The following is a 24,598-nucleotide window of genomic DNA, read 5'->3' on the forward strand; positions in this document are numbered from 1 at the left end:
AAATATTCCATTCTAACAACCTGGTCCCCCCTCCTCAGACACGCTTCCCATACGCCATTTTCCACGTTTTTCTATTTTTTTATTTTTTATTTCAATTTTATTTTATTATTATTATTTTTATTTTTATTTTTTTCAATTTTTTAACTATTTTGATTAATTAACTCTATTAAAACAAATTGAAAATAAGAAATAAAATAGAAATTGAATTAAAAGCAAAGATCTAAATATATAACAAAATAGAATAAAACAAAAAGGTAAAATAAAAGAAAAATAATAAAAGAAACAATAAAAACACAATTTTTTACAAACCCGGACAAAATTGAGTGTTGACAATGGGCTAAGCGCAAAATACAAATAAGAAATAATAACAAACTAATTAAAGATATAAGATAAAGATAAGATATTTAATAATCTAATATATCTAACAATCTTTTTTTTTGTTTGTAACTAAGAAATGCCAATTATTTTGAAACCATGTCATTAAGGTCTTCTAGAAGTGAATATCTAATTGTCTTACCAATTTAGTATCTAGCTTCTTCTTGTTGTTTTTTCCTTTCCTTTTCCTTCTTCATTTTTTTAACCTAATGAAATTAACTACCTACAGATACATCATATGAGATAATTAAGTATATCCTCACAATCACAATTAAACAGAGATTTACTTTGAACCATTTTGAGGCATGTTGATTCTAGAGTACATGTACCTCAAAACGTTAAAATTCTTACAAAATAAAACAAAAAAGTGAACTTATCTTGTTTTCATATTTGATTAAGCAAATATGTAGAGTTCTCTTATGTGAAACTTCTAGAGATTTGGTGGTTCATTATGAAATGAAAAACAATGTTTCCAAAATAAGTCTACACCAAAGAAGAAAAACAATGTTCCAAAACTCAAACTACTTTTCTGAAACCGACATTGGCAAGAATGCATGTCTATTTTGTTAGACATTTATAAAGTTGCTTTTATTCTTAAAACCTACACACTCAAATCTAATACTTCTACAAAAAAAATTTAAGATTTGATTCATTCGAATGAGGTAAGCCAACACACTTTGCTCAGTGCATTTTCTAATGATCTGTTTAATATGTATTGTTCCTATATATAAGGAAGCCAAAGATATTTAAGATTTGATGATTCTCAAATATAGTCAAAGATATTGTGAGGCAAAGGTTAGTCATTAGAAATTACTACCACTAGAAGACAAGGAAATTATGTTTTTTAATGAGAACCACAAGCTACTTGAAGATATATATTAAATCAGAATACATAGTCCAACCCGAGGAGTTGTTTCAAAATTTGTTATCAAAAAGCTTCCAAAATCATGCATGGAGTACAAACAACAACTAAAGCATAGACTCAAACAAATCTCCCTCCCAAACCTTATCACGCACATCATCATTGAAGATATCAACCAAAAAAAGTGTAGTACTTGAAGGCTAAGGCATTATCGGCCAAAACAAGACAAACTAGCTTGTAAAATGTATGAGAAAAAAACCTAATTACAAGAAAAATAATTTTAAATATTCTCGTCCTAGTGTATATAAACCCAGCTTCAAGAAAAAAGGAAATTGCTTTATCCTTGGTGTTGGGTACAAAGAAAGTCCCACATCGGATAAAATAAGAGATGGACATGGGTTTATATATGATAACAATTGAATATATCGTTATCTGTGATGCCATTTTGATACTAAATCAACCTTTTTTACTTAAAAGCTTGCGTGAACTCATGTTTTTAGCTTAGTTTTGTTATTAAGTGAGTAGAGGGTATACTGAATGATTTTATCACTAAATTCCCTTCATTTTGTAGGTTATTGGTATGATTTGGAAGAAAAGCAAAAGTGTCATGGAGTCAGAACTCAAGAAGAAGGCGAATCTACAGAAAAAGAGAAAAAGATGCAGTGTAGAAAAGTAAGGTTGAGGGCCCCTCAGGGGCCTTGAGCGCCAGCCAGTCAAGGTTGAGTGCCCCTTAGGGGCGCTGAGCGCCAGTCTTCACGCAAAATTTTTTGGTTGCCCTTTCCAGGGCATTGAGCGCTAGTCTTCATGTGCCGCAACACGCCTGGGCGCCCCATAGGGCGCTGAGCGCCAGCGACGTGGGCTTGGACTTTTTTTTTATCTATTTAAGGATTTACTCGCCCTAGGGTTGGTATCTCTTGATGGCTTGAGCATAGAAACACACTTTTCGCCCCTTCGAGGCAGATTTAGGGATGTGGGAGCTCTCTTCAGTTTCTAGGGTTTTTCTATCTCTTCCATTCCATTATTCATCTAGTTTCTCCATGATAATGGAGAACTAAACCTTATTTGTTGTTGGGGAAGATGTAACCTCTTAAACTCTCATGTATTTGAATTGATTCTAATTTATATATGCTTCTTTCATTAATTGTTAGTGATTTTCTCCTTTGCTCAATGTTTATTATATTTGGTCTTCTTTGTTATTGACAAATACCTAGAAACCAGGATTTGGGGAATTTCTCCCAAGAGAACTATTGCCTACACATAGGGATAGAACACTTGGTTGTCTTAAGCTTCTGTTCGTAATGCAGAATTAATTATTAGTGATGCAAGACATTATGGTCTAGTAATTAAGGATAGGCTTCGTTCGCCAAGACATCGGGTTCTAAGTAATTTAGAAAGTGACATTGACATTTAATAAAAAAAAGATAAGATACCTCCATTGGTAAGAGGGCTTTTGGAGCGGTACCAAAAGCAAATCCATGAGGGCTTGACCCAAAGCAAACAATATCTTACTAGTGTGGAGATCAATGTGTGTGTGGAGATGACAATGTTGACCATGGTGTACTCGAGGATAAGGAAAGACTTTTGCTGTAGAGGAGGTGGAGAACTATAGTCCTTTGTTTGAGGGGAGGATGTTGGGTACAAACAAAGTCCCACATCGGATAAAATGACGAACATGTGTTTATATACACATAAGATACCTCCATTGGTAAAAGGCCTTTTGGAGTGGTACCAAAAGCAAATCTGTGAGGGCTTGACCCAAAGCTGACAATATCTTACCAGTATGGAGATCTATGTGTGTATTGTCCCTCCCTACACTTGGAAAACTAGGTCATCATCATGCACCTCAGTGTATAACAATCCAATAAGAAACAACCATTCTCCTAAGACATATTCTAAGCTTTTAATTAATTCTTGAATAACTTTGTGCTTACTTGTGTTAAAGTCATGTTTATTAGCTAGAGTAAACAATTGATGTTTTTTGTCTAGTGATTTGCGATTTGTATGTTTACTTTATTTACATTACTTTTGGATTTATGAGTAATTGGAACTTAGTGTTTCATTATGATTTTAAATTTGAATTATGTTTTAGTTTGATTTGATTTAGATAAAAGGTAAATTAATTTGGAATTCTAAAAAAAAACTGTTATTATATATATATATATATATATAAAAATTAATTAGTGGAGATGGGAATAATGTTTTTGATCGATGATAGGTTGTAGTAAATTTTACCATTACAATTGTTGAATAATTTGCAGCATATATTTAATGAAATCATCAATAGGAGTGTCAAGTGTGTTAAGACAAAATCGTCTATAAGACTTATATGCCTAAACGCTCTCATGTTTTGAAGTCTAATAAAATAACATTAAACGAGATGAGAATCTAAAATGCTTAACTAGAAGAATAGGATAGGCAGAAAAGCCTAAGGAAAACACTTGGTTATAAGAAAAGCAAAACATCTAAGTTAAAACTTCCAAACACAACGTTAAACGACTTACAAGTCAAGCATCTAAAAGAGTTATGCTAACGCGTAATCTATATTGTACTTAATGGTAATCAGTTGAACTCTCAAGAAGTGAAAAGATGTCGAGACAATGTCTCTGACTAAAACCTTTAACAGTATGAAATAAAGATTCAAACACATGTACAAAACAAAACTCAAACGCTCTTGCTCTAAAAAGGCAATATCCCAAAAAGCTTTTACAACAGACTAGACGATACCATGCGCTAAAACCTTTACTTCGTTCGATGATAAAGTTCATACTCAACGCTTGAAATAATGAAAATTTTAAATGATAAACTCTACCTCAACGGTAGAAAATGTAAAAAGCACTTTGTTGTTATGAACAAACATTAAATATCATTAAATGCTCAACGTTCAAAAATAACAAAACTACTTAGAGATAAGTCATATTTGATGCATGCACAATCTACTCTATTTTATGCAGATAACCTACTACACGCATCCACTTGCTTTATTTGAAATTTATCAGAAGTGGACGTTATAGACAAAGAAGACATTTGTGGAATGTTATCCTCTTAAGAATTCATGTTTGAAAGATAGTACAACCTACTTCGAGCAAAGTACTGAAAAAGCAAGCCTACTCTGACAAGTTGACTTTAACCAACAACTACTTCACATGCATGACAGAGAAGTCACAAGATTCAAGGTAAAGAGCTCAGTCTAACAGATATCTTTTGAAAGAGCCTTTAAATAAAAGATCACTAAAAGGAAGAATCCAGAGGATAGGTTACAATGAAAATATCAATCCTACGAAAAACGTTTGGAAAAAAAGCAAAGAAAAGCTCCAGCTCAAAGAGAGTATCTGAGAAAAGAAAGAAAAAAGTTAAGTAACACTCTCCAGATTCATTGTAATATATGCTTACTATTGTAAGAAGAGAGAAAAGAGAATATTGTCTTGAACACATATCCTCTCTACGAGAGTAATCGTCCAAACAACTTGTAAACATTCAGTTGATTGCAATTCTGAGGAGAATTAAAACACTTGTTGTGTAACTCAGGTGAGTTAAGGAAATCTAGATAGCGTATCAATTAGTATTAGGATTATCTAGTACTAGGAGTGCTGAAACTCAATCAGTCTAGGGTAACAAGAGTTATGGAGAGACCAAGAGTGATGAAGAATACTGCACAACTAGGAGTGGGTGAAACTCAAACTAGACAACGTATCAGAGGATACTAGGATTGGTGAGAAAATTTAGTTATAATCTTATTGAAGATTATAGTGGAACCCTCTAAGGATAGAGAACACTAGACGTATAGCTCATTTGGAGTGAATCATTATAAAAATTTTGTGCATTGTTTAACTTTATTTCAATGCTTCTCCTATAAACCATGTAGTTGCATTTTGGTTTTGATTACAAGAGTTTACCATACTAAATGATTGTTCGTTAAGAGGAAATTCTTAAAAACATTGCAGTGAATATTCTAAATAACATGTGGAAAAAATTTATTGTTTAAAACATTTAAATTTAATTACTTCCTAAAGTAAATGAACAAATGATTAAATGCACAAATATCATTTTTAACTACAATGAAGCTTATGTGGAGAGTTAATTACTTGGTATTAACAAACTCAATGAAATTTAATTAGCGGATGAAATAAGAAATAGTAAATATTTATCAACGACGAATATAGACAACAAAATTTATGAAAATCCAATAATTTATGTAATTCTTACATGAAAAATAAATAAATTTAATTAGCAAAGATGGTGGAACCAACCGTTATAAATTTAGAAATACAAAAGGTACCAAAACGTAAATATAGAAATATGACAGTATTTTGAGACTCTGAAAGAAATACTCATGTGATAGAGAAAATTGTAAAAATACTAGTCATAGTTTAAAGTAGTATATTTTGTAATTTTCTGTAAGTTGTTGACATGGTTCAAAATGATAGTTTACATGAATATTCATAGATTCATCTCATTCTATAAAATTTTAGCTAGAATTTATTTATTATGTTTTATGTGGAATGTTATGCTTTTTCTCTTAGCTTAGACTTTTCTATTAAAGGTGACAACGAGTTAGAGTTGAATAATGTCTACTGTTATTTATAACAAAAAAATATTTACCCTATTATTATTTATTGGATATCTATTTAAAAAATATTTATGAATATTTTAAAACTCAGTTATTCTTTGATGGTCGCGGTTATCTAAAAGAATATATTTTATAAAATTTTAAAATAAAATATAAATAAAATTTTAAAAAATATATATAGTATAAAATATTTTTAATTAAATTTAACATAATAAAATATAAATTAATTTTAATTAAATTTAATTTAATAAAATACAAATTAAATTTTTATTTTAATTTTTTGGATATATAATGAATATTCGTGGTTACTATCATACTTCCGCAAATTTTATCTATAAATATTCGCTAACTAAGGATATTTTTGTCATCTTATTTTTTATATTTTTCTAAAATTTCCATTCCACTTTAATACTTATATGCTAAGCTTTTTTTTATATTGTTGTAGAATTTAACTCTTTAATAAAATCAACACGCGAATTTAAATGATCTGATCCGTGTTAAAAAAATGCATGTTGGTGATGTTTTTCTTGACGAGTGACCATTTTTATTGTTTTTTAAAGTAAAACACCTTTTCTTCTTACCTAATATTTATGTTCAATAATAAATACTCGTAGGACTAACTATTCACCACGAATGATACCAATAATAAATACTGCTAGAATTAACTATTCATCCCAAATTTTATATGTGAATTCCACAAATATTTTTGTCATTCTTATTTTTTATATTATTCTAAAATTTACATTACCCTTATATTTTAAGTTTTTTTATTATTCTAGAATTTACTCTTTAATAAAATCAACAGGCTATTGGGTATATAATTCAAGTTGTTAGTCAATTAGTTTTTTTTCTGTTACTCATTTACAGTTAGTCTCTCTTGTATATAACACTATTCTTTCTTTCTCATAATACTACTGCATGTTTTCCTATCTCTCTGTTTTCATATACTCCTTTATACCATATGCTGCTATTCTGTTTTCTGTTTCCATCAGTGGTATCAGTTAGCCTAGGTTCTTGAAATAAAGACGTAAGGTGTTTTGAGTACTTGGCTCAGTGCGGCTGACCAAGAAGTGAGAAAAGAAGAAGTTTTTTTGAAGCGCAAAGTAAGCGTTGATGGCAAATTTTTCCACGACAAATCTTCCTATTCTAACCGAAAAGAATTGGAGTCGATGGAGCACGCAAATGCGGGTGCTCTTCCGGGTACAAGGAGTTAGCAGCGTGATAGAAGGGGTGGAGTCTGCAACTGAGTTCTGTGGCACAGAAGATCAGAAGGTGGAGATTAGTCAGAAGGACGATAAGGCTCTGCTGATCATTCATCAGTGTGTAGATGATACACACTTCGAGAAGATCCAAAACGCGAAAACGGCGAGGGAGGCTTGGAATATTTTGGTACGTTGTCATGCCGGCGGAAAGAAGATCAAGAAAGTACGGCTACAAACTTTGCGGAGGCAGTACGAATTATTGCAAATGGAAGATGGCGATAAGGTCAGTGACTACTTCAACAAAGTCTTAACAATTACAAACCAAATGAAGAGCTGTGGGGAAGAGCTTAGTGATGTGTTGATTATGGAGAAAATAATGAGATCATTACCTCGGAAATTTGATTTCATAGTTGTTGCTATTGAAGAATCTAAAGATCTAGAAAAGATGAAAATCGAAGAGCTTCAGAGTTCTTTGGAAGCTCACGAAATGCGGCTTCTTGATAGAGATCCTGTTAGAGCTGATGATCAGGCTTTAAAGGTGCAACATGTTGGAGGTGATGGGAAGAAGAAGTTCAAGACTTTGAAAGGTAAATCCAATGTTCCAGGTAAGTGGAAGAATGATAACTTTGCACAAAGTAGATGGAAGAATGATAATTCTGTACAACGAAAGTGGAAGAATGATGGAGTTGAAGAACAAGAGGAAAGAGGTGATTCTGCAGAAAGCATAGGAAGAAACAAATATTACAAGAAGAAAGACAAAAGAAATATAGAGTGTTTTACGTGCCATAAGTTGGGACATTTCTCCTATGAGTGCTATTTCAACAAAGGTCGACAGTTTAAGAAAGATCAAAGCAAGCAAGCTCATTTTGTAAAAGACGAGTCTGATTCAGAGCCATTAATTCTTATGGTCACTACTTCTTCAGAAAGTGTTGCTATGACAAATCAAACAAACAAATTATGGTATCTGGATTCAGGATGTTCAAACCACATGACATACAATAGAGAGTGGCTTATCAATTCCAACGAAGGAAAGAAAAGCAAGGTCAGAGTTGCTGATGATAGTACATTGAAGGTTGAAGGGATAGGAAATATTATCATAAAATAGAAGAATGGACTGAAGGCTACGATAGAAAATGTTCTTTTTGTCCCAGAGATGAAATGCAATTTGCTTAGTCTGGGTCAACTGGTTGAGAAAGGTTTCACCGTGATGATGGGCAATCAAGGAAGAGTGGAAGTGTTTGATAAAAATAAAAGGTTAGTCCTGGAAAGCAAGATTTCTAAGAATCGTACCTTCAAGGTGTATATGGATATAATTGAGAATCTGTAGTGTTTATCTACCATAGAAGTTGATGAAAACTGGAAATGGCATCTGAGATTCGGACATCTGAATTTCAGAGATCTGCAAATGTTAAGCAAAAAGACGATAGTTTCTGGTTTACCAGATATATCTATACCTAAGAGAGCTTGTGAATCTTGCATCATAGGAAAGCAAACGAGAAAATCTTTCAAAACGCACTTGAAGATGAGGTCTAAAGAACGTCTGGAAGTAATTCATTCAGATGTGTGCGGTCCACTTGAGACATCAACCATAGCTGGTAATCGATACTTTGTTACATTTGTAGATGAATATAGTCGTATGGTATGGATATACTTCATAAGGCTGAAAAGTGAGGTTCTAGAAGTTTTCAAGCGGTTCAAGAATCGTGTTGAAAAAGAAATTGATAAGCAGATAAAGCTGATTAGGACAGATGGTGGAGGTGAGTATACATCGCGTGAATTTGATGAATTTTGTCAGGCACAAGGAATAACACACGAGATTATAGCCCCCTATACACCACAACATAATGGTTTGGCCGAAAGACGAAATCGAACAATAATGAATATGGCAAGGTGCTTGCTTAGAGAGAAGGGCGTACCGCGTGAATTGTGGGGAGAAGCGGTGGCAACTTCTGTGTATGTTTTGAACAGATGTCCTACAAAGAAGCTGACAGAGAACGTCCCACATGCAATTTGGTCAGGTACTGTACCCTCTGTTAAGCATTTTAAGATTTTCGGTTCTTTGGCTTTCTGTCATGTTGCAGAGCAGAAGAGAACGAAGCTGGATGACAAAGGAGAGGCAATGGTGTTCGTGGGTTATCATTCTACTGGAGCGTACAAACTGTTTGATCCTATCAAGAAGAAGGTGATCATCAGCAGAGATGTATTGATTCTCGAAGATGAAAATTGGGACTGGGAATGCAATCAAACCAGCATGAAGAAATCAAGAGCAGCGTTGAAAATACCTATGCAGATTGAAGAAAAGGTGGATACTTCGATAGCCAATAGCAATACTGGGAGCAACAACAATAATGCAGAGGTTTCAACGAGACCGAGAAGACAAGTGGTAAGACCTTCTCGGTTTACAGAATATGAAATGTATTTTGATGCTGGAGTGGATGAAGAAGGTGATATAATTCACCTAGCATTAATGGCCGGAAGTGAACCTTTGAATGTTGATGATGCCTTATCTCAACCACTCTGGAAGAAAGCTATGTTGGAGGAAATTAGATTGATCGAGAAGAATAAAACATGGAAGCTGGTCGATTTGCCACCCGAGAAGAAATGCATTGGAGTTAAGTGGGTTTTTAAAACTAAGCTTAATCCAGATGGTACTGTCTCAAAATACAAGGCTAGGCTTGTGGCAAGAGGATTTCTACAGCAACAAGGAGTCGATTTCAAGGAAGTCTACGCACCTGTTGCAAGGTTAGAAACTATTCGTTTAGTTGTTGCTATTGCATGTGCTAAGAATTGGTCTTTGTTTGCTCTTGATGTTAAGTCTGCATTTTTGCATGGCCTTTTGGAGGAGGAAGTATATGTACAGCAGCCTCCAGGATTTATCAAAGAGAAGAAGCATCAAGGGTATAAGCTATTCAAAGCGCTCTACGGATTGAAGCAAGCGCCCAAGGCATGGAACAGAAGGATTGATGATTTTTTTATCAGCTATGGACTTGAGAGATGTGTTGTTGAACATAGCCTGTATGTTAAGAAGAGTGGTGATGATATAATGATCGTATGTTTGTACGTTGATGACCTGCTGGTGACGGGTTCCAGTCTACATTGGATTGAAGAATTCAAGCAAAGGATGGAAGCAAAATTCGAGATGACAGATCTTGGGAGGCTTAGCTATTTTCTGGGAATGGAATTTACGCACACAGTAGGAGGCTTAGTTATGCACCAAACAAAATACGTGAAGGATTTGTTGGAAAGATTTAAGATGACTGAGTGTAACATTTCCAGGAATCCAATTGAGGTTAATGTCAAGCTAAAATCTGATATAGACGAAGAAAGCGTGGATGAGACAGCTTATAAGCAACTCATTGGTTCTTTGCGGTATCTATGTAATAGCAGGCCAGATCTGATGTATGGGGTTGGTCTGTTGAGTCGATTCATGAGCAATCCAAAGAAGAACCATTTGATTGCTGCTAAGCGTGTTCTAAGGTATGTTAAAGGTACAGCTAGGTCTGGTATTTTATTTCCATACGGAGTGAAGAAGGATGAGTTGGATCTAGTTGGTTACACTGACTCAGATTTTGGTGGAGATCAAATTGAGAGAAAAAGCACGTCAGGGAATATATTTTTCATGAACACAGCACCTATCTCATGGAGTTCTAAGAAGCAAACCATTGTTGCTCTATCAAGTTGTGAAGCAGAATATGTTGCTGGCTGTCATGCAGTATGTCAGGGTGTGTGGTTGAATGAAGTTCTAAAAGATTTAAAGGTGCAAAGTGAGAAACCATTTATGCTACAGATGGACAACACATCTGCTATGAGTTTGGCCAAGAATCCGGTAAGCCACGGAAGAAGCAAACACATTGATGTGAAGTTTCATTTTTTACGTGATATGGTGAATAAAGGCAAAGTGGAGTTGGTTTACTGCAAAACTGAAACACAACTGGCTGATCTATTTACTAAAGCACTCAAACATGAAAGATTTGAGTATCTCAGATCTGGAATAGGTGTATTAGCTCTAAATGACTTGAATTAAGGAGGTGTATTGAGTATATAATTCAAGTTGTTAGTCAGTTAGTTTTTTTTCTGTTACTCATTTACAGTTAGTCTCTCTTGTATATAACACTATTCTTTCTTTCTCATAATACTACTGCATGTTTTCCTATCTCTCTGTTTTCATATACTCCTTTATACCATATGCTGCTATTCTGTTTTCTGTTTCCATCACAGGCAAATTTGAATGATCTTATCCGTGTTAAGAAAATGCATGTCGGTGATGTTGCTCTTGACGAGTGACAATTTTTGTTTTTAAAGTAAAACACCAAATACCTTTTTTTCTTACAGAACATCTATGTTCAATTCAAACACTTTCATTAAATGTTCTCCCAACCAACGTAAGAATGCTCGCTTCAACAATCAAACAGTTGCTCGTGTCGGATAAGTTAATTAGTTTAATCAGGCTAATATTCAACCTTTATAAAGTCTTGTTGCATATAATACTAAGGACTTGTATTATTTACAAATTTATTAAAAAAATTGATTATTTTAATAACATTACGCTGACTTCTGTTATAAATTACACTAAAACTAAAACAGTCTTCAAAATTAGAGGGAAAAAATCAAACTTATTCTATCAAATGATCAACAACATATCACATCAAATAATAGAAATAATAATAAAAAGAATAATAAGCAACTTATGTGACATGCAAATTGACTTGTAAATTAATCCTACCACTGTCTCACATAATCCATGGAAATGGTTCTCTGATGAAGCACCAAAACTTCATGAGGATCAAAACAGAAATGTTGATGAACCCTATTAGGTTTAGTCTTAGCTTCATACTCCTCCTTTTCATCACAACATGTGCTCAAACACCAATTTACATGAACAGTTTCTGTGACAACTCAACTCTTGTTAGCTCCTCATACAAAGCCAACGTGGACACCCTTTTCTCATGGCTACTCACAGACTCATACGAAAGCGATGGATACAACTACACCTCTGTAAATAGCAATAACCACAACAATGATGATGCTGTTTATGGATTGTACAGTTGCAGACACGACATCACAGGGTATTTTTGCCGGTTCTGCATCAACAGTGCTTCCAGTGAACTCACTCGAAGGTGTTCCAACAGTGTAGGAGCTATCATATGGTATGACATATGCATCATCCGTTACACAAACCAAAGTTTCAGTGGCCAAGTTACTTTATCTCCAATATGGAATACTACTGGAACCAGAAAAATCAAGGTAATGTTTCAGTATGGAACATGAAAACTCAGATAGCTTAAGGATGTTTTCTTTTTCTTAACATGATATCAGTGTGAAGTATGCAAGGGTTCTTGAGGTTAAGAAGTCTGATTGTTCACTTTCCGAACTTTTATTCCTTTTAGTTAAGTGCCAAATTTAAAGTTAAAACTTTGAGTAAGAGAGATTTAAGCCTAGCTTCATTCCTACAAATGACTTGCAGTATTATAGTAAATGTAAGAAATTATATTCTAAAGTAAACAAAGTTAAACATATGGTTTAGGATTGAATAACAATATAAAAACCTTTTATACTGTTCTTAACTGCATATTTTTTCCTTTACATATGCATATGTCATTTGATGTGTTATTGTAGTTAATTCATTTTTATTTGAGATTTCCTTATTTTGTTTTTTAAAATCATCTCTAATAAAAAAAGCTTGTATTATGACTTTGTTTTACAATTTCATTCACTACTATTTTTATGAAAGTTATACCAAAAATTAACAAACTATACTAGTCTGAGATTGCATAGTAAAACTATTTTGTAGTGAAGTTTTTCTAGTCTTTTGAATGTTCTTTAGTTCGTTTAAAATTCAATATTCTATCGTAAATTTTTATCCAAACACAGGACTCATCAGAAGTAAAGAAAACTGAGGATTGTATGGAGGGTTTGATTAGAAAGGCAACGGTAGTGACGAAGACATATTGGGCAGTGGATGAGTTTGATTGGGTTGACAAGGAGAAAAGATATGGTTGGGTGCAGTGTGACAGAGGTATTAAAAATGATCAGTGTGGTGAGTGCTTGCATGCATTGTTAGACATATTTCCACAGTGTTGTTCTACAAATGTACAGTGGGCAATTTTTGGTCCAAGTTGTAGCATGAGGATGGATGATCAAAATCTTTCCGCGAGTTCAGGTTAGCGTTTATAATATGGGTCCTCTGTTGAATCTTTGGTGTTATCTTTATGCTATTTAAAATCAGTTGATATGAAATTAGATTTTTTACTGAAATTTTGTGTTGTTTTCTGTTGTTCAAAATACTTTGATTTATTCCAATTTTGAAAACATAAACATAAAGAAAAATAAATACATAATTTTTTTTGTGTTAAAAGAATGAAACTTCTTCACATTTAGATTTTTCCATTTTATCTATAGAATTTTAGTGTAGAGTAGATAGGACTATTTATTAGTGTTCTTCTGTGTAGCCTAGCAGCATGCTGAGTTTATGAATTTTTAGAGTTGTTGGGTACAAACAAAGTCGCACATGAGATAAAATATGAAATAGACATGAGTTTATATACACATAAGATACATGCCTAAGAAAGAGATCTTGCGGGGTGGTACCAAAAACAAATTCGTGAAGACTTAACTCAAAGCGGACAATATCTAAGATAAGCCTACTTAAGGAAATCTTTTACTCATTACTGTAGCTTTTACTCGATGCTAAGAAGAAGTATCATTGGGATTCTGTTTTCCCTGTGATTCAAGCTGACATGTGAAAAACAAAAACTCAATTAACAAATCCAAAAAGGACTTTTATGAAAGGGCCTGATTAGGATAGAATGAAAGTGATATTGATCCATAACATGTGACACTGACGTTATATTTCCTCTCTATAATTTCTATACCTAATCTGCAAACCTTTCACATTTACTATTGTTACTGTTATAACGATAAGCACTTTATTTAGGCTTTGAGTACGTTTATCTTTTCTTTCTGTTTGCATAATGTGAATCTGAATGTGTAGATGATTAAAATTATAAGTTTTCATATGTTTTATCCGGTTGTAGGCAAAGGAGGTATTAGCAAGCAAAAAAAGTTGATAATTTCCTTTAGTGTGTTGGGGTTTGTAGCTCTGCTATCTTTAAGTGTCTACTGCTTTTGCCACAGGAAAAGAGTCAGAAAAGGTAATTTGCTGCAATAACACTTGCTTGGTTTTTGAAAAACATTGTTTTGCCATACTCAAATTTGAACTCAAAAACTTGTCATTGTAGATACGATGCAGTTTGATGAGGAATCATTGAATGGAGATCTACCTACAATCCCATTAACCGCAGTTCTACACTGTACTAATAACTTTTCAGAAGCATCTAAATTGGGGGAAGGTGGATTTGGCCCTGTTTACAAGGTATTAATGATTTGGAACATGTAATATAGATTCCTTACGTTTGGCATCTTTCTACATGTTCTAATTTATTGTAAGCTTTTATCAGGGAATTTTAGCAGATGGAAGACAAATCGCAGTGAAAAGGCTCTCACAATTTTCGGGTCAGGGTTCAGAAGAGTTCAAGAATGAAGTGATGTTTATAGCTAAATTGCAACATCGTAACCTTGTGAGACTTTTGGGGTGCTGTTTGGAGCAAAATGAGAAGATACTTGTATATGAGTATATGTGTAATTCAAGCCTCGACTTTCACCTCTTTGATGGTATGTTTTACGTATAGTTTTAGTGAATAACGTTTTTCATGAGCGTTTGTAGTTTTTATTGCATTTTTTGAGCTCCCAATTAATCATGGCCTACGGAAACCAATCAAGAATAGGTGCTATTGGCTTTAAAGAATTGATGTGAAATTGATTACAGGGTATATTATTTATTAGCTTAATGACAAGTGCTGTATGATCTTAATATATAGTTTTCTTCAAGGATAAGAACAAGAAATCAAGATCATAATAATAATATTACTAGAGAAAGTTGTGGGGGCTAAGTTCATTTCTATTCATAATGTGAAATTGAGTCCTTAAGTGTCTTTTTTTCTTCGCATGCTGCTGTTTCTTTTTTTCATTTTGAGATATCTTCTTTGTTTTGATGCTCTCAGATGAAGAGAAGAGAAAACAACTTGATTGGAAACTAAGATTAAGCATTATCAATGGAATAGCAAAAGGTATTTTATATCTTCATGAAGACTCTCGACTCAAAGTAATTCATAGAGATCTCAAAGCTAGCAATGTTCTATTAGACCATGAGATGAATCCCAAGATATCAGATTTTGGATTGGCCAGGGCCTTTGAAATAGGACAGAACCAAGCAAAGACAAATCGAGTTGTGGGCACCTAGTGAGTTCTACTAATCCAGTTTTAACCATTTAACCATTTGAAAAAAGAAGTTTTTGTTATGTACTAATCATTCAATGTATAAGAGGAATAACAAAGTTGTATTGCTACCGTGCAGTGGATACATGGCTCCAGAATATGCTATGGAAGGATTACTTTCTGTGAAATCGGATGTTTTCAGCTTTGGAGTTATTGTCCTAGAAATCATTTGTGGAAGAAAGAACAGTGGATTCCATCTATCAGGACATGGTCAAAGTCTTCTTTTATATGTGAGTTTTCTCTCCTATTGTTCAAGGAGTCATTGAACCATAGAGCTTAAGAACATTCACAAATCACAATTACATGCAGGCTTGGAGAATATGGTGCGCAGGAAAATGTTTGGAATTGATGGATCCAACACTGATAAAATCCTTCAGAGCAAGTGAAGTTGTCAAGTGCTTACACATTGGTTTGTTGTGTGTTCAACAAGATGCAGGAGATAGACCAACCATGTCTACAGTTGTTCTAATGCTAGGAAGTGACACAATGGCCCTTCCAAAACCCAACCACCCTGCATTTTCCGTTGGAAAATTGACCTATAAAGAAGCATCAACTTCAAGAAGTTCCAAGAATCTTTCTATTAATGATGTAACAGTCTCAACCGATTTAGTAAGGTAATAGGAAATATTTTGGGTTATTGAGAAGTATGTATTCTTTCCATTAAAAACCGTAACATTAATAACACAAAGATACATTAATAACATGTCCTTAGTTAGCTTTTGTTTGTCACTTAGGAATACCATTTGTTTGAAGGCATTATCAATGTCATCAAGAAGTAAGTCTAAGAAGCAGTCTAAAGTCTCATTAGGTTCTTGCTCCTCTACAGCAAAATCATGAACAAGATATTGAGTATGGGGATCTCTTTCAAAAACCATTCAAAGTTCCCTCGAACTTTGTTATCAAATAACACCCATCTAAATCAATGATTGGTCTACATGCCATTTTGTGTTCAAGGAACATGTAACAGTTGCCATACCTAGTTAACAACATTCCAGCTGAAATTTCTAATTGCAACTTAAAACTTTTACCAACATTAACCCGTTGCAATTATGCAGAGTAAGACCATAACTTTCTTTCCCTTCATGCCCTTGTCTAACTTAACTATACCTTTTTGGAAGATCTTAACTTCTTTGCAATCTCACATTCCTTTTGTTGTGGAAAGACCTTCCATGGTTGTGCTTTACTTTCAAAATCTTCATCAGAGTATTCAGTTTCACATACCCATATGACAAATCAATGTCTTCAACTTCAGTTTCACATACCCATATGACAAATCGAGGAAGAAGAAAGTTAAACAGGGGAGAAAAGTAAACCGGTAGAGGAAGAAAATGGAAGAAAAAAAAGAAGTAAATAAGATCATTTCATAATTCTATGTGAAAGATATGGAGGTGCTGAATGAAGCTGTTTACACTTTCATAAATAAATAAAAAGACATCGTCATGACAACCCTTGTTTCAAAAAGTTTATTACTTTAATCGTTCAACGGACGGTCCACCATGTACCATAACATGGCTCAACACTACACATCAAACCCATGGCACAAACTCTAAATCAAAATAAATAATAAATAAAAGACAAAAGACTAACCATTTACTTACTTGGACCACATGATGGTGGACCCAAATATAAAAAAAAAAAGTTATGAGATATAAAAAGTTTGTTAATTTATTATGAGAGTAAAAAATTATTTAAACTTTTCCAAATAAAAAAGTACATAAATTTATTTTGAAGACCAAAACTAAAAAACACTCTAATTTACTCGGAAAAAGATATTTTACCGAATGTTAATTACAAGGGTTATAAATTAGAAATACAAAGCGTACCAAAAAAGTCAAATTAGAATTAAAACGCGAATTTGACTCATCTGATCAGTGGTTAGAAAAATGTGTGTCGGTGATGTTTGTTTTCTTGACTAGTGACAAATTCATAATGTAAATTTCTCTTCCTTTTAAGCTACAATCCAACACAGCATTCAATTCAAACACTCTCGTTAGGAAAACGTAATCATCACATGAAAAATGTTCCATTCAATAATCAAACCGTTGGTCGCGTGTCAGATAAGTTCATTAATATAAATACGCTAATTCAAACTTGACAGGTCTTGGTTACATACAATAATACAAAGTTGATTCTTTTAATACCACTGCACTGACTTCAACTATAAAGTACAGTAATCCTTTCGAATCGTTTGAAAAATACTAAAACGTGTATCTTTATACAAATGTTTGTTCCAAATGTTAAAAGTCAATTGTACATACAATCCCCAAACTCTTCAGTGTTATATTTTAATATCTCTACTTGTTGAAAAACAAACTTATCACATCAAAAGATTATCAACGTATTCAAATAAAATAATAATAATAATAACAATCAACTTATGTCGTTAGCAAATTGACTTGTAAATTAATCCTACCACTGTCGTCTCACCATAATTCACTTCACTTTATCAGCCTTCTAAACTAATATAACAGATATATAACAGCTTTTCTGCTATATATCAGTTCTTGCTCTTTTCCTTTATACATCACAGTGTATACAACTGTTTGATGTGTGTATTACTAATAAACTCAACTTATCATCTCCTTTCTTTCTTACACTTCTCTAATACAGCACCAAAACTTCATGAGGATCAAAGCAGAAATATTCATGATCCCTATTGGGATTAGTCTTAGTTTCATGTTTCTCCTTTTCACCACAGCAAGTGCTCAACCACCGATTTACATGTACAATTTTTGTGAGAACTCAACTCTTCTTAGCTCCTCATACAAAGACAACGTTGAAACCCTTCTCTCATGGATAACCACAGACTCATTCAAAAGCAATGGATACAACTTCACCACTGTAAATAGCAACAACAACAACAATGATGATGCTGTTTATGGATTGTACAGCTGCAGATACGATATCACAGGGTATTTTTGCCAGTTCTGCATCACCACTGCTGCCAGTGAACTCTCTCGGAGGTGTCCCAACGCTGTAAGAGCTATCATATGGTATGATGTATGCATCATCCGTTACTCAAACCAAAGTTTCATTGGCAATGTTACTTTAACCCCAACATGGAATATTACAGGACCCAGAATAATCAAGGTAATGTTTCAGTAAGGAATATGGAAATTCAGATAGCTTAAGATAGATGGTTTTATTTTTTTAAACATGATTATTGTGAAGTATAGAAGGGGTTCTTAGGTTAAGTCTGATTAATTTTAGAAGTTTTTTTTTTCTCTCCAGTTTAATTATGTTTTTATATGCAAAAGTCAAAGGTAAAACTTTGAATAAGAGATTTAAGTATAGTTTCATTCCCACAAACGACATGTTGGTAAGATATTGTTTTTAATTCCAATTAAAATTTTAGAATTTTAACATATTATATTTAGATGATGAAATTCATGTTTCTTTGTGTTTTAAATCCTTTACTAGATAGAATATTTTAATTTCTGTTTAACAGTTAGGTTGTACTAATGTAAAAGAAAAATTACACAGCCAATCAATCAAAAGTTTGTAAATATAACTTTCAAAAATTATTCTAAAATCAACAAACTTTACTATCATGGTTTAGGATTGAATAACACCATATAGTCATTTACTTATGTATTATGCATATATGTCAATTGATGTGTTATATACAGCATTTTTATTTGAATTTTCTTTATATTTTTTTGGGTGTTCTCCAATAATATTCTCATCATTAAAAAAATGTCTATTATGACTGTGTATATAGAGTATAAAACTGTTTTGCAATGTAGTTCAGTATGATTTTTAAGATAATACTTATAATTTGTGATTCCATGAGTAAAACTACTAAAGTTTTTTGGGTTTTTAAAAATCCTTTATATTTAACATTTTGAGGTTGTGATATGTTAATTCACTTTAAAATCAAATTTCTATCTGAAATTTCTGCATCCAAATACAGCATTCATCAGAATCTAGGAAAGCTGAGGAGTCTGTGCAGAGTTTGATTTGGAAAGCAACCGTAGAGACGAAGAAGTTTTGGGCAGTGGATGAGTTTGATTGGGTTGACAATGAGAAAAGATATGGTTGGGTGCAGTGTGATAGGGATATTAAAAGTGATGAATGTAGTGAGTGTTTGCATACATTGTTAGACATATTTCCAGAGTGTTGTTCAACACATGCACAGTGGGCAGTTTTTGGTCCAAGTTGTGGCATCAGGATGGATGATGAGAAGTTTTACCAGACTTCAGGTTAGGGTCTATTTTGAATTTTTTATAATGTTTAAAAACTATCTTTTTAGAAAGAAATACGAGGTAGACATTTAGATTTGTTTTTTCCATTTTACACACATATAATTTCAAAATGACCTTTTCAACTCATTAAAAGAAAAAAATAGCATTTCTTTCTGTTTGGCATAGTTTACTTTTAATTTTGGTCTCTTAGATTATTTGTGTAAGTGATCCCAAAGGGAAAAAATTATTCTTTTAATTTTAGGAGAAATTATATATTATCTAAAATTGTAAAATTGTAAGATTTGTAATTTCAAATCTCTTGTAGATTTTGTCTTCAACTGTATGATCCCACTATTTTACAGGGTTCCAGTGAAATTTATTGTGTTATATTCGTTGTGCCTTTGAGGTGTTTGGGAAAATGTTTAAAGCAGAGGAACTGTACCATGAACTAAGTGTTTAAAAAAGAGTAACGTTACAATATATTGATCGATAGCTTTAATTCTTTTTTATGTATATAAATAGAAATAATAGTTTTTTGGTAGATTCTTGGGATGTGAGTGGATTTATTACAGAGATTATGTGCAATTCGAAACTCAAACTGATGGGTAATGAAGAGGGTAACCTTGATTACTTTTTATATGCCCTCAGGTTGATTCTAAGGCTTTATTCATTACTTATATATGGTTTTTCCTTTAAGTTAATGCACAGATTAAACTTGATCTACCAAATCGTATAGCTTGTGCGATGATGGAACTTGTATGTGGTTAAACAGGTGTCGTGAATTATTTCTTTTTTCTAGTATGTTAATTCTTTTCATTAATGAGTTTATCTTTATTGATGTCCTTTAAAATTATTTGGGATAGTGTAATATGAATTCTTTTTATTCCTGTCCTGTTTATTTGGACTCTGTTGAATGTATATGGTAGTTAAATTGTGAAGTAGCACCATGATAATGTACATTTATCTTTTCTTTTTATTTGCAGAATGTGATCTGAATAATGTGTAAAAGATTAAAAATGTAATTGTTCATCTTTTATACCGTATCAGGCGATGGAGGTTCTAGTAAGTCAAGAAAGTTTATCATTTCCTTTAGTGTGTTGGGGTCTGTAGCTCTACTATGCTTCGGTGTCTACTGCTTCTGGTACAGGAAAAGAGTCAGAAGAGGTAATTTGCTGCAGTAAGTAAACACTTGCTTGATTTTTTAAAAAAGATTGCTTTCAGGTCCTCAAATATGGATTCAAAAACTTGTCATTGTAGATAAGATGATGTTTGATGAGGAAACATTGAATGGCGACCTTCCTACAATCCCGTTAATCGCAGTTCTACATAGTACTAATAACTTTTCAGAAGAATCTAAATTAGGGGAAGGTGGATTTGGTCCTGTTTACAAGGTATTAGTGATTTGGAATTTGTAATATAGATTCTTTACATTAGGCATTTTTCTACATGTTCTAATTTATTGCAACTTTTATCAGGGAATTCTACCAGATGGAAGACAAATTGCAGTGAAAAGGCTCTCGAAATTTTCTGGTCAGGGCACACAGGAGTTCAAGAATGAAGTAATGTTTATAGCTAAATTGCAACATCGTAACCTCGTGAGACTTTTGGGATGCTGCTTAGAGGAAAATGAGAATATACTTGTATATGAGTATATGTGCAATGCAAGCCTTGACTCTCACCTCTTTGGTGGTATGTTTTACAGATAGTTTTATTGAATAGCTTTTTTCATGAGTTTTTGTAGTTTTAACTATGTTTTCTGAGCTGCAATTTAATCATGGCCTATGGAACTTAATCAAGAAGGGTGCTATTGGCTTTAAATTGATAATGTGAAACTGGGTCGAAATAAATAATTCTGTTGTTTTTCCTTCCGTGCTCTGTCCAATAATTACTATTTGGTATTTGCTGAGCTCTTAAGTTTTTTTTTTCTTTGCATGCTGCTCTTTCTCTTTTGAGATATCTTATCTGTCTTGATTTTCTTAGGCGATGAGAAGAGAAAGCAACTTGATTGGAAACTAAGATTAAGCATTATCAATGGAATAGCAAAAGGTATTTTATATCTTCATGAGGACTCTCGACTCAAAGTAATTCACAGAGATCTCAAAGGTAGCAATGTTCTATTAGACTATGAAATGAATCCCAAGATATCAGATTTTGGATTGGCCAGGGCATTTGAAATAGGACAGAACCAAGCAAATACAAAACGAGTAGTGGGCACCTAGTGAGTTTTACTAATATCTAGCACCGCTTTAAGTAATAGGATTTTTCTGATGCAGTGTTAACCACTTAACCATTTGTAAAATGAGATTTTTGTTATGTATTAATCATTCAATGTATAAGAGGAATAAGAAAGTTGTATTGCTTCCCTGCAGTGGATACATGGCTCCAGAGTATGCTATGGAAGGATTATTTTCCGTGAAAACGGATGTTTTCAGCTTTGGAGTTATTGTCCTAGAAATCATTTGTGGAAGAAAGAACAGTGGATTCCATCGATCAGAACATGGTCAAAGTCTTCTTTTATATGTGAGTTTTCCCTCGTATTGATCCAGGAATTATTGAACCATACTAACTAGTACTTACATGGTTAAGAAATCCCAATTACATGCAGGCTTGGAACATATGGTGTGAAGGAAGATGTTTGGAATTGATGGATCAAGCATTGATAAAATCCTTCGTAGCCAGTGAGGTGGTGAAGTGCATACACGTTGGTTTGCTTTGTGTTCAACAAGACGCAGCAGATAGGCCAACCATGTCCACGGTTGTTCTAATGCTAGGAAGTGACACAATGACCCTTCCAAAACCCAATCACCCTGCATATTCTGTTGGAAGATTGACCTCTAATGATGCATCAACTTCAAGAAGTTCCAAGAATTTTTCTATTAATGATGTAACATTCTCAACAGTTTTAGCAAGATAATAGGGAATGTTTTCCGTTGGTCAGGAGTACGTATTCATTGAATTTAAGACCATAGCACTTATCAAGCGTGGTATGTTTCTTTCTTTTTATCTTGATGTTTTTAAGATGAGAGAAACAGTGAAATTAAGAATATTGATTATAAAGGATTAGATTATGCATATCTCAATAAAACGCGTTTCCATCACTTCTTTACATGATTCCTCACATGTTATAAAATCCATTTTAAATTTTTATAACTCATAACTCTAAAAAAAAAATTAAGAAACAAACAAACTCAATTTTATATCAAAATTCATATGCCTCTTCTTCCGTACATTACAATGGAAATTGCTTTTATAAACAAAATTAGGTAAAACACTATATTCCACATAAATTCCCACTACTCATTTCACACTATTATTGACTCTTCAATACCCACATTATAAGGAAGATTAAGAACACTAAAGTTGAATTTCGCATCTTATTTTTAAATTTAACTCGTGTTTTTTATTAGCATGTACAAAATAACGTGATGGTATATTTTCACAAATTTATCATGTACAGTTTCTTATTCTTTTTATTCTTAGTGTATAGCTTTGATTCTCTTAATTTAAAAACATAATAAAAAATTATAATAACCTTAAAACTACGTTGATCTCTCTTAATCATATCACATGCCAAAAAGATAAGAAAATGACAACTCTTTTCAGTTTTCTGAAATTAGATCAAATTAGGTAAACCCTCACCTAGAAAAAGACAAAACAATTTACATTATTTTTGGAACAAATTTTGAGAAGAAAAAAAGTGTGAAACTGTCTAAGAATTTTTACATTACCATTCAAGCAAAAATTCTCATGTATAATGAAGATATTATTTTTTCTTAAAATAAAATATCAAAAGTCATAGATATCATAATGTGTAACCGGATCAAAATATATATAAAAAAAAATTGCTGTGGCATGATGACATTGTGGAGAAATATTTATATTTTAGAAATTTTAATTTAAGATTTACACATGTCCTTTTCCATGGTGCTGTGTCTGAGTTATTGAATTGGATCGATAGTATAGCATATGTTGATTTCCTGTGAACTAAATCACACCGAACAAATTCGGAGACTAATTCCGAATTTTGAAAGTTTTAGAGAGTAAAATCATATTTGTTGACACATACATAAATATGCATATGCATGTGCAAAGGTTACTGTAGTGTTATAAGAGACTTTTGCATAAGGTAACTAGTTTCTTGGTAAACCTCTTCTAAGAAAAAAAAAATATCTTCTTTATCAATTAAAAATAATTTATGTATAAGTTACTTCTCTATATTTAACTTAATATTCAGATTAAAAAAATTATGTTATATGATTAAACTTTTACAAATTAACATGTGTAAAATAATTTTAACTTATAAAAAGTTATTTTAATTTTTCGTAATTTTTTCACTTCGAGTTATAGAAGAATTTCCTCAAACAATTTTTCAACTTCAAATCCTAAACGTGGCTAAATATTCAAAACCAAAGTTTTGTTGTTAATAATGAACCTATTATGCTCAAAGAAGATTAACATTCATAAAAATACATATAGACGTGCTTATAAAATGATATTTCAGAATTGGTAGTGTATTTAAAACAGGAAACTCAATTATTTTAGTATTAAAAAACTTAACTATAAATAGAATTGTCATAAGCCAAACTGGTTACTTTAAAAACACATTAAATTTCTAGTATTATTTTTCTAGAGTTTTCTATTCTCTTTCTTCTCTTTCTCATTCTCTATTTGTCTAATTAAATATCCGAAACTGTTAGAGTGATATTTGCAACGAGGTCTTCATTTCCTACTGCCAATATTTCTCTATTCGAGTACATTTTTTTCCTTCTTTTAACGTTCAAATCTACCTTTGTTCTTGTTAATGTTAAGTTTCATTTTGCTGTTTATTTTTCTGTCAATAAAGTTTCCTCTTTAGTAACCTAGTCTTTAGGAGTGTTTGTTATTTCTCCTACTTTATTACTATGTAGTATGTAATTTACGCTTTTCAGTTTTATTGTAATGCTTATATAAGTCATCTTTCATTATTGAAGATATACTTGTACTTGAACCCACAAGCTCAACGAAAGAGTGTGGATGAGGCCACTCTAAAAGATCTAAAATTAAAGAAGTATATGTTCCAAGTTATTGATTGGGA

General features: G+C 32.6%; 2 protein-coding genes across 2 annotated transcripts; both read left to right on the forward strand.

Moving 5' to 3' along the window:
- Positions 1-11,881: 11,881 nt before the first annotated feature.
- On the forward strand, positions 11,882-16,304 carry LOC108339138 (cysteine-rich receptor-like protein kinase 25). The gene is made up of 8 exons (XM_052878077.1): positions 11,882-12,250; positions 12,878-13,166; positions 14,041-14,157; positions 14,245-14,378; positions 14,464-14,677; positions 15,073-15,304; positions 15,420-15,570; positions 15,650-16,304. The coding sequence occupies exons 1-8, from the start codon at positions 11,882-11,884 to the stop codon at positions 15,956-15,958; spliced, it is 1,815 nt and encodes a 604-aa protein (XP_052734037.1). The 3' UTR covers positions 15,959-16,304.
- A 1,583-nt stretch (positions 16,305-17,887) lies between these two features.
- On the forward strand, positions 17,888-22,525 carry LOC108339969 (cysteine-rich receptor-like protein kinase 25). The gene is made up of 8 exons (XM_017577201.2): positions 17,888-18,430; positions 19,254-19,542; positions 20,572-20,688; positions 20,782-20,915; positions 21,000-21,213; positions 21,505-21,742; positions 21,894-22,044; positions 22,130-22,525. Exons 1-8 carry the CDS (start codon positions 17,963-17,965, stop codon positions 22,436-22,438), a joined length of 1,920 nt encoding a protein of 639 aa, XP_017432690.1. The 5' UTR covers positions 17,888-17,962; the 3' UTR covers positions 22,439-22,525.
- Positions 22,526-24,598: the final 2,073 nt, after the last annotated feature.

Source organism: Vigna angularis, chromosome 5 (assembly GCF_016808095.1).
Source record: "Vigna angularis cultivar LongXiaoDou No.4 chromosome 5, ASM1680809v1, whole genome shotgun sequence".
NCBI classification, from domain to species: Eukaryota; Viridiplantae; Streptophyta; class Magnoliopsida; order Fabales; family Fabaceae; genus Vigna; species Vigna angularis.

Bases quoted from the DNA above. Each gene is read 5' to 3' on its own strand.
- LOC108339138 (XM_052878077.1), top strand. From the start codon at position 11,882: ATGAACAGTTTCTGTGACAACTCAACTCTTGTTAGCTCCTCATACAAA. The intron at 14,379-14,463 runs GTATTAATGATT...AGCTTTTATCAG, and splicing joins GATTTGGCCCTGTTTACAAG to GGAATTTTAGCAGATGGAAG. The intron at 15,305-15,419 runs GTGAGTTCTACT...GCTACCGTGCAG, and splicing joins AATCGAGTTGTGGGCACCTA to TGGATACATGGCTCCAGAAT.
- LOC108339969 (XM_017577201.2), top strand. From the start codon at position 17,963: ATGAGGATCAAAGCAGAAATATTCATGATCCCTATTGGGATTAGTCTT. The intron at 19,543-20,571 runs GTTAGGGTCTAT...ATACCGTATCAG, and splicing joins GAAGTTTTACCAGACTTCAG to GCGATGGAGGTTCTAGTAAG. The intron at 22,045-22,129 runs GTGAGTTTTCCC...AATTACATGCAG, and splicing joins GTCAAAGTCTTCTTTTATAT to GCTTGGAACATATGGTGTGA.